General features: G+C 37.6%; 1 protein-coding gene across 1 annotated transcript; it reads left to right on the forward strand.

Moving 5' to 3' along the window:
• Positions 1 to 6,608: 6,608 nt before the first annotated feature.
• On the forward strand, positions 6,609 to 11,140 carry LOC115427850 (gastrula zinc finger protein 5-1). The gene is made up of 3 exons (XM_030146556.1): positions 6,609 to 7,233; positions 8,347 to 8,673; positions 9,460 to 11,140. The coding sequence occupies exons 1-3, from the start codon at positions 6,702 to 6,704 to the stop codon at positions 10,047 to 10,049; spliced, it is 1,449 nt and encodes a 482-aa protein (XP_030002416.1). The 5' UTR covers positions 6,609 to 6,701; the 3' UTR covers positions 10,050 to 11,140.
• Positions 11,141 to 11,421: the final 281 nt, after the last annotated feature.

Raw genomic sequence — 11,421 nt, forward strand, 5'->3', positions numbered from 1 at the left:
ATGTCACAGTAAGATTAGGCTTGAAGAATTAGCCTTTTCGCTTGATTTCAAGGCCTCATGGACCAAACATGAAGGCACCTACAATTATTTTGATGCAAAATATAGTCTTTTCAGGGGGATTTCACCCCAGACAGTAAGTTTCAGCAGTGTGGCTTGAATACCTAAGGAGATATAGCTCCTCAAAGTTGGCTGAAAAGCAAATTTGCAAAATTTAAAAAAAAAAAAAAAACATTAATTTTTAAAGCGCTGTATCTCCTAAACTATTTACAGATATGACATTAAAATTTTAGATGTGTTTGTGTATCTGGTAGGTGAACAAGTGTGATTTTTTTCAGAATTTTCTGAGGGGGTCATGTGGGGCACTTCCTGAAATCTGGTTGATTTGGGATGGAATGACCCAAGAGCTGTAACAAGAGCAAAATGACAGAACAAGGCAAAAATCATGTAAAACAAGCTAAAAAAAAAAAAAAAAAAAAAGACACAATGTAAAAAGAAGGGAATTTAAAGACATTTTGACAGTGTAAGCCTTAAAAATAAATAAAGATATATATGTGTGTGTGTGTATATGTATATATATATATATATATATATATATATATATATATATATATATACATACACACACACACACACACACACACACACACACAACAGCATAAAAACTACCAATGCGCTGCTTATATATATGAAACTTAATTGTCATTTACAAGTTCCTCATGGTGCTACCTGTATTGACATTGTCTCTTACCTTAGATAACTAGACCGTCTTAGCCACTTGTGGTCTCTGGGGCCCTCTGCTCTAAGACCCACTTTATTCCTGGCCCGGACTCTCAGACCCACCAAGGCCTGAGCCAGCCCTGCTTCCTCCTCTCTGTCCTCCGATTCCTTCTCCTCTTCTGGCTCCTCCATATCTGTGTCCATCCCTCTCCATACCAGCTTTGCCCGATGTTCAGCATCCCTGTCCCCGGCTGTTCTGAACAGCCTGTGCAGTTGGTGCATGTTGAGTCCCGTAAAGATGTTGGAGCATCCTGACTTCCTGCTGTGTCGATTGAAAACCCCCCACACCATGGGCACAGCGTCTTCAGTGGGTGTGGATTCGGGAGCCTCAGCCATGCGTTTAAGAGGGAAGAGTCTCCAGGTGGTGATGTGAGGCCAGGTGGATGTAATATCCAAGGCAGGCCGAGAAAGAAGGCTGACAGGATGGAAAGTAAAGCTGAAAAGTAGGAGAAAGGAAATGGAACAATTTGGTTAAACTAAAGATAAACTGATAGGCCTTCAGCCAACAGACAAGTTTCCATGGCTGCAGCCCAAAGACCTAGTTACCTCAGCTAATCTTTGTACAGTAGCGTGCAAAGGTCTTAGGCTGCATTGAGCTCAACTGTGTTTACAGGGTTGTAACTGACCATACACATTTGTATTTGTGACAGGAAAACACAAGAACTATGTACACAATTAAAATGAAAAAGATTAGAACTAAGTGGCTTCTACATGTAAAAGTCCGTATAAAGTTGAACACTCTTGGGTTGACTATCTTGATATTTTCTACCATAATCTGGTGTGACATTGTACCAAAATTCCCCCAGGCCTCCCAAAAAAATACTCTTTAGACTTGGACTACCTTTAGTTTATTTTTTTCTTTACCAGAAGATCCTATCCAGCTTCTGAAACATTCATATTTTTTCTTTGTTTTCAGTGCTGTGTATTCTGGTTGCATCTTGGCACATTATAACCTTGTTAAAATCTAATGCTGATCTGCGATGTTTGTGCTGTATTTGTCTTATTGTATAGGTCACAGCTCTTCAAGCCAGATGACCACATATGAATACACCAATACAAGTGTCATAGAAATATTTCATGTTTCTCATTTTCCAAATTTGTTTTTCAAGTCTCCTGCTTTACACTCTTAGAGGCAATGTGTTGAACTGACACATTCTGTGTTAACTGTTAACTCCTCAAAAGGTAAGAGGTATGACAATATTTCATTCATTTTAACACATTCCCTGTGGTGAATATTTTTAACACAGGGAATGTGTCAAGAAGGTTAAAACAAAATGTGTGAACTTATTTTACAATTAAAACATTACGTGGTCTTTTCCCACATGCATTGTACAAAAAACTCTTTAATTCTCTTACAATAGAGCAATTTTAATATATGTGTGACTCAGAGTGGTACATACAATTTGTACACATTTTCTAGTTAAGGAGAGTCAGTTATAAAGAAAAGCTAAATGTACAGAAAGGTTAAATGTAGAGAAAAATTCATTTGGAAACCACCACAAAATTAGTTCTAGGTCTTCAAGGGTTAAAATGACCTAACAAAACTGCAAATGGTCAGAAGGTATGGTAAGAATACTATTTTCATTTTTACATCCCATTTCAATAATATTACTGCATACAATGTAATATCTGTGTAATATGAGGAATACATTTATATAAAACCTATAAAAACAGGAAATTTTCTTTAAAAACACAGAAGAGTGCTTACCCTCTGAGGTTTGAAGTAGACCTATGTGCAGCAGCAGCCGCCAGTCAACCTTATTGGACTATTAATCAGACTATTAACCCGTTAATCCCCCGCCGACCCATTTCCCAGCGACGCGACAGTGGCTTGCAAGGTATCTGAAAGGATCAATCAAAGAGTAATCAGGAATGACGTCAGTGCTGATGTGTTCACCTGAAAACAAACTAATCCATAAACAAAATCAACACAAACATGAAGCAGTGGGCCTTGAGTCACTGCCAAAACATATGGGATTAATACAGTCAGTATGTTAGGGTGAGAATGAATTATGAGACACTTAAAGAAAATCATGTAAAATTCTAACTATAATAAGGGTCAATATATAATTGAGGGACTTTTGAAGTCCAGGGAATATATCTTGCATACATCTTTACTAAAAGTAAAAAAAAAAAAAAAAAAAAAAAATCATGTTTTTTATATTTCATTATGATCATGTCTTTAAAAAGTCCATTATGATTTAATTATGGAAACAATCATTTATTCATAAATGATGAATAAATGATGAATAAATGACTGGATGTACTAAAATGTCAACTAAATAACCATCCAAATTTTATAACAACCACCTTCTAATTAGCTAAACAAGAATAAAATGAGCTTATCAAAAATTGTTTTGATTGTGTCATTTTTATTAAATTGAGATAATCATGATAGATATTTCTTTTGTGGCAATATATCAAATTTTATATGGAAAATCACTAATTGTATTTTTGTCTGAGAAATCACTTTCATCACTTTCAAATTACCCATTACAGACACACCTCTCTAGGAAGTGTGTTAATTCTGAATCACATGACCTGCTCCACATGATTTCATTACCTCCTGAAGAAAACACTTTCTCCTCTTTCTTAGTTACTTAAAATAAAGAAGTGTGTGAGTCTGGTGTGTATTTATCGCACTCCTATGTCAACAGTGTTACTACAATATCTTTATAAATAACTTTTAATTTCAATTTTATTCAGTTATACATATGATATTTAGAAGAACCTTCTGTAAAAATGTCATGTGGTGTTGGTTATGTTGATTTTAGGTCTGAAAACAGCAAAAATGTCAACTATACCTGTCAACTGTTACCCTGTGAAAGTAACTCAAAAAGTCCCTCAATTACATATTGACCCATAAGCAGTAGGCAGGGGGTCCACTGGGGATTTGGGGCCCCCCTAAAAACACAACACTGTATGAGCATGGATCAATATTCTGCTTAATATTGATTTTATGATTTCAGATTTAACAATGATGAAAAAGGTGCAATCCATCCATTAATAATATTTTAATGAATAGCAATATTATTTTTGTTTGTTTTACTTTGATACACTGATACAAATAAAATATAGTTTTACTTTTTGGATGCATCAGGTCGGAGCGCTGGCAACTGGACCAAACCGCTTTGAAATACGGAGAGGGGAAACGGGGGCAGAGACTGACTGCATTTTATTCGATTTTTGCCCAAAACAAAACTAATACAATAGATAATGTGTTTATTGTGCCATGTGAAGCTAAATTTATTCCATGGCTATGAAAGCTTAATTGTAGTTTAAAAAAAAAAAAAAAAAAAAAAAAACTTCTACTGTTTTTTTTTTAGGGCCCCTGTCAGTTACGGGCCCTTAAAGTCATCTTCACTTTTCTCCCTTTTACGACAACTCTGATCCGTTAACAATGGTATTTTTTCCCCCATTGTTCCTGAAAGCAACGTAATTAACATCACATATAGTCAGGTGTGTGAGCTGCGAGGCCTTCAGGTACCTGCTGACATTAGCGCCTACCGCGACTACATTTCATTGTCTCTGACTTCTGCCATCGTTTTCTTTGTAAAAACATGCTCCTTGTTGGAGTTCTGAAGGCTGGACGGCTCCTCAGTCCCAGGGCAGAGGTCATGGTTCAACAAAGAGCAGGTTACATCCACGGCAAACCGCCTAAAGACAAAATTGGCCCAGTGGTAAGTTCGTTGCTAACATTAGCCTCACCTAAGTTATTTATAAGACTAATGCATTTTCCGTTAGCTGGATATTATTGGACTTTCTTCTTCTCCATCTGCAGCAGACTGTATTTGTTCTCAGTGTGATGTCTCTGACCGTCCTCGGACCTTCTGGATGGATTCTTTCCCATTTGGACGAATACAAATCTCGTGACTGATGCACTGTTATCAATAAACTTAAGCGTCTTCATTCCAGTTTGACAGTTTTTTTAAGTGTATTATCTGCAGTTCACCCCCCTACCAGTAGGTGTCAGAGGCGGTCATGAACGGTACATTGCAGATGCACATATTTTATAAAAGTCGTGCGTGCAGAGGACATATAGCACTATAATTATGTAAATGTTTACTGTCACATTGCTAGAAATTTTTTTAGCATTAAATACTTGATTCTTCTATTTTGGGGAATTGTATATGCCAGTGAAAATGTGTGTAAAATTGCAGTATTCGGGCACCAATTGAAATCTCTTAAAGGCATCCTGCATTGCTTTCAAATGCATGTGTTCTAAATACACCTGAAACTTACAACTGGTTATTTCCCACTCAAATCCTCAGACCTGATGTACACATTTGTATAAGATTTAAAGGTTGCCTTTTAATAGAATTTTTTTTTTTTTTTTTTTTTTTTTTTGGAGTAAGTGTGAAAACAACTTGCTGCACACCATTTTTGAAAGCCTTGCCACCATTTTGTGTGTGTAAGATAAATTTTGTTTAGAGGAGAACAGAAGACAAGTGTAGTTTCAAAGGCTTTATTTAGGGTTTAAGCTGTATTTAAATGCAATCTCATGCTAATTTCAACTATTCTTTACAATGGTACCTTTTACTGGGTTGGATTAGGCGGCATATGAACATTAAGTCCTCCAAACTGATGTGTTGGAAGTGCCAAAGTGAGCATTAAAATGAATTGAGTGATTTTGACCAGGTCCATATTGTAATGGTGATGACTGGGTCAGAACAGCTCCACAACTGCTGGTGGTGTTTGGTATTCCTGGTCTGAAGTAGTTAGAGTTCCCATGCGTCCTCGAAAATGGTTGACCAATTTTCCAGTCATGGAAAACATGGAAAATGAGAAACATGGTCAAATGTCTTGGAAACAGTTAACTTATTCTGGAAAATTATTTATCCTCCCACTGCCTTGTAAACTTGTGTGCCTAAACTGGGGAAATTACCTATTTGTTAGACAGTTTGTTTGCATCATGTTTATGTTTGTTAAAAAAATATATCATATTTGAGCATTGAGACCCAATGTATCAAATATGATACAAAAATTGAAACTTATACATGGAAATTGATATGTGAAACATTTATTTTGGGTTGTTCAGAAGGACCAATAAAGGCTCCAATTTCAAAGAACTGGATTTTTCTGTCAATGATTTAATGGTTCAGGTTTTACAGCAGGAGTGTCAAACTCATTTTAGTTCACGGGCCAGATTTAGCTAAATTTGATCTGAAGTGGGCCGAACCAGTAAAATAACATAATAATATATAAATAATGTCAACTACAAACTTTTCTCTGTTTTAGAGTGAAAAAAGTTAATTTGCATTATGAAAAGGTTTACATCTACAAACTATCCTTTCAAAGTATAATTTTAACAATATTCTTCCTCAGTTTATCATTCACACAGGTACATTATAACTTACAGATCACAGTGGATCTACAAATATACAAAACATTTAGTAACAGGCAGAATATTGTTAAAATTGTACTTACTTCTCTTAAGACATTTCAGGTTATTCACATTTTTTGCTAAATTGTACTTTGTTTTAGTGTAAATACATGAAAATATTTACATTTACAAAGAGAAACATTTGAAGTTGTCATTATTTATGTTATTATGATAGTATTTTACTGGTCCTGCCACATGAGATTGAATTGTTCTGAATGTGGAACCTGAACTAAAAGGATTAATATCTTCGTGTAATTTTTTGCATTTCACAAATTCATCCCAAGGGCCGGACTGGACCCTTTGGCGGGCCGGATTTGGCCCCCGGGCCACATGTTTGACACCTGTGCTTTACAGGGTTAAAGTTAAACCAGCTGTTACGTGCTGTTTACGGTAGGTGGCGCCATGCACTTTAAAGGTCTGTAACCAACACTTTAAAAGGGCCGAAGAAGAAGAAGACTGGCGTAGGGCTCTTTAAACCTTCCTGTTTGCGGTGTAACCATTACCCGACCCGTACGCCATAAGCCGTGCGGCTGAATGCACCATGAAGCCGCAGGTCATTGGGACTAAGAAAGCCCGGTCTCAGTCTAAACCAGACCGGGTCCAGGCCTCTCTGCAGGAGGAGCTGACCGCGGCTATCCATGGCGCGTTTGAGGTGGCTGTGGAAATCGCAGTTCGCGAGGTGACAAAACTGGTGGGTCTGGCAACAGGCGACATGTACGAAGAGATGCGACGCGAGAACGAGTCTCTTAAACAACGGTTGCAGAGAGCCGAGTCTTTGCTGGACTCTTCCCGTCTGGAGGAGGGAGAAATCCGAGGTTCACCCACGACCCAGCCTGTGATCCGCGACCACCTGAATCCTCCCGCATCCATGGCGGACACGGGTGACGCTCCTCCTGCGGTTCAGCCCCTGGAAGTAACAGACCACCACCAAGAGACCCCTGCAGACCCATTTGACAGAGGGCTTGGTGTCGATTCTGCATCAGACTCAGAGGAGCTCATCAGTGTTTGTCTACAAGAGAGTTTTGACCGTGAACACAATGAAAACACCTCCAGTCACTCCTTCAGAAACACGGGTATGTATGTGCCTTAAAATTAAACTATAATAAAATGGATTATGCTCAAAGGTGCGCATAAAAATCCACAAGACAGCAGGAAAAAAAAAAAAAAAAACAGTACAGACTTGTTCACACGTCACATATGAATATAAGTGTTAAGCTGTGAAGAAACTTGGGAGGTGTTATGTAGAGAGAGAGATTTTAAAAAATGAAGCTCAAAACAGTTTAATGAACTTATTTTACTCAGTGAATTGTAAATTGTCGTCTTGTTTATGCTTACTGAGTGGACCCACAGCCGTACATAAACGCATAAAAGGAATTCTTTGTCTTTAATATTAAAAAAAAAAGAAAAAAAGAAACCCTTTGTATATAAACTATATGCATAAGGGCACAGTATACATTTCTGCACAGTTTAGTGCAATTATGTTTACTTTTGTTTTAGTTTATTGTTTCGCGGACAATCCCAATTGATGAACTGTATCAATAACAGTAAAAAGGCAAGGCAGATTTATTTGTATAGCACAATTCATACACAGGGCAATCCACAGTGCTTTACAAAAATGGGAAAGAGACATGTTAAAAACACACAATTACAATTAAAGCATAATCAATAAAACAAATAATCAATTAAAACAAAGTAAAAGAGAAGAGTGCAGATAGAACCCTTTCAGTTGTTATATGCACAGTTGAACAGAGCTGTTTTCAGCCTGGACTTAAACATTGTCAGAGTAAAAGGGGGGCAGCTTTAGCCAACGTGGCTAGTATCCTGCTGTAGTCTCCAGCCTGATGACAGTAGGCACCCTAAAAAAAGCAATATATTACAGCACATTAACTTAAAAGAGAGAGTGAAGACAGAGAAGAGATGAGATAAATCAAAGATAAAAAAGATAAAAGAGAACAGTGAAGCATCAGTACAATCATGCAGAGACAGCACATATAATCCAAACATACAAAAGCAGCACATACAATATAATCACACATAATACATCAACACAGAATCACAGACAGGGATGTAAACAGGCATCACATATGTCACTGAAAACCCCCCCCCTTTATATCTTGTACTATAATCTACCTTGTCATGCTTTCCTCTACTCAGTATTTTTGCATCATGTGGTTAATTTTTGACAGACGTCAGTGAAGAATCTTCTAGTTCCTGCATGGTGAAAGTGGAGAATATTAACCAGCGACGTCAAACTGCAGCCATTCAAGACCACAAGTTTCCGCCTCTTTCCAACAGCAAGTCTGCATCGGAGCATGTTAAAGTAAAGGAGGAGAAACCAGAGGACATGATAAATGGTTCCACTTGCCTTTTAGACTCAATAAAAGTGGAAGATTTAAGTTCAGAGTGCATATCTGCTGTTCAGACTGAAATGCTGCAGGAGTGGAGACCAGAAGTGCCAGATTTTCAAAGCCAAGACCAAAACATCCCACGATCCTGCATCAGTCTGACTCAGGGTAAGAAGGAAAACACAATGTAGGAATTAACTGTTTAGAGTGGAGATATTATTGGGTATAGGGTTGGACAATAAATAATAATTATAAGTTTATTTAATATTGTGGTAGACATGATCATGATGCACATTACTTTTGTCTTTGGAGATTATTTTGTTTATGTTGTCACCTATAATGTGTCTAAAATCCTTCAATATTTTGCTGTTGTATTTAGTTTTACTGCAGTATTTTCATGTTGAAGAGCATTTGTCATAAGGAATAGTTGTAAACCATAGTTTGTCATTTTTGTCTTACTTCATTTTAATCTTATTGAATTTATTCTTCAATGTTGCAAACAGTGAGTGACATTAAACCAACATGAGCACACATCTTCATCATCACTGTCTTTTTTCCTCTTTTCCTGTAATATCTGTTACATCATTTTCATATAAATCTTTTTCTTCTTTCTTTCCTTTTTTTTTTTTTAAACAAATAATTTAAAGTTGGTTTGTTCAACTTTCACTCAGAACCAAAACACAGTCTCTAAACTTAAAAGAAATTATAATTTACCATCCATTGTGATAATTAGCAATATTGACAAATATGAAAATATTTATATTGTGATCATTGGTTGAATGTAGCCTTTTACATTATGCTTGTAAATACATTTGCTGTGATTAGGGTTTGATTTAAGCAAGTAACCCACCCGTTCTCCCATTTTACTTAAAAATGTTGTATTTTAATCTGCATAATCTGTTCTAAATAACACTAATGTCCCCTCACTTTTACTTTTTTTTTTTTTTTTTTTAGGTCATCCTCCAAACATGACCACAGGCATCCTCCCACCCATAGATCCACCATCACTTCCCTCTGACTTTCCAAGCATCCTCCAGTTGGAAGAGCCTGCTCCCATCCAAGAGGCCCCTCCACAGGCTTATGGAGTCCACATCCGGTCCAACCGCAGTCTTGGTCACTCCTTCTCCAACCTTCACGCCTGCAAATTCTGTGGTCAGACGTTCCACGTGCCCAGTTTGCTGCGGCGACACTATGGCCAGTGCCAACAGAAGCTCCAACAGCGCTTTCAGCAGCCTGTCCCAGGAAGCAAGAGGACTAAACTCCAGCTGTTCCCTCCAGGCTGCAGCCCTTTTCGCTGCACAGAGTGCAACCGAGAGTTCAACCGCATGGAGAACCTTAAGACTCACCTTCGTATTCACACGGGAGAAAGGCCTTACACCTGCTCAGTCTGCTCCAAGTGTTTCCGTCACTCTGGGGCTTTAACTCGCCACTTTCGTATCCACACCGGAGAAAAGCCTTATGTCTGTGGACATTGTGGGAAATCTTTCAGAAACTGTGGGGGGCTTAAATTCCACCAGCGTTCACATAGCAAACAGCTGATGTGAAGGGGTGCAAAGGTTTCTAAAACTCAAAATGTTCTTAGAAAACGGTAATTTGTTTGCAGTGTATGTTTGAAGTAACACTGTATGAGAAGTCAGTTTGTTGCTGCAGCTGGTTTTCTGGGCGGACATTTAATATCTACTTTTTTATAGATGTAACAAACAACATATTGGAGCCTTATTTTAACTTTTACCCTATAAATGTATAAACACTAAGTAGCATTAGGGACTCTTCTGAATTATTACAATGGCCAAAAGTGCCCTATGTCCCAGTGGTGAAGAATTCTGAAAAATGTTATTAAATCTGACCCACATCTGGATTTCTGGATGCTGGATGTCACAGGGACCAATGTGTGATAGAGATTTACCTTGTGTAAAATCACTAAGTGGAAACATGCTGCAGTTTTTGATATATAGATGTGTACAGACAGATATATACAAACATTCAACTGCATTATCCTTGCAGGGTGAGGGTAAGTGTAGTACTTCTTATGTGTATTATACTGTGGTGACCTCTGTAAAACCATAAATATCAGTACTGCAACAAATTTGACTAGCTTTGTTTGTGTTTTATAGTGGTTTACAAATACCATGCACCTGTTTTTCCTGTCCAGGCATTGGTATAAAAGGATACAAGCGATACAGCAGCTTTCTAATCACTATGTTCAAGATGTAGCTACAATATTGTATATTATGGTTAAAAGCAATAGTTAATAAAATGTATGTGAAAAATTGTGATTCTCAGTGAAATTCTTTGTAGAATAATAGTTCTTACAAAGCCAATAATACTAACATGAGTGTGTATTAAAATTTCTTGTGTAGATATGGACAAATAGAATCAGTCTTAGTCCTTCTCTGTACTCATGGACTCGGGGGTGTCCCGCTGTCAAATCGACAAATGCACTGGGCTCTGATGTTAACTTTTGGACGTCATTATGTGCTCTTTTTGTGAGTTGACATATTTGCAGACTCATAACGGCCAATAATTTATAACAAACTTGGTGACATGTGAACGTGGTTATCCCACCCTCTACAAAACATACACAAACAAGCATGGATCAGATAAGAATCTGCTCTGGAGTTTTTCTTCAAGTGACAGCATACAGCAGGGGTATTCAAATCTGGTCCTCGAGGGCTGGTATCCTACATGTTTTAGATATTTCCCTCTTCCGGCACACCCGGAAGCCATTACATTGTTATCAGCTTCTGCAGAGTTTGGTGAGGATCATTAATTGAACCAGTTGTGCTGGAAGAGGGAAATATCTAAAACATGCAGGATACCAGCCCTCAAGGACCAGATTTAAATACCCCTGGCATACAGTATATCTACTTGCTATTGCAATCATTTATGGCATATTTATAGCGGCGTTTGTTTCAA

This window comes from Sphaeramia orbicularis, chromosome 1 (assembly GCF_902148855.1).
Source record: "Sphaeramia orbicularis chromosome 1, fSphaOr1.1, whole genome shotgun sequence".
Lineage (NCBI taxonomy): Eukaryota > Metazoa > Chordata > Actinopteri > Kurtiformes > Apogonidae > Sphaeramia > Sphaeramia orbicularis.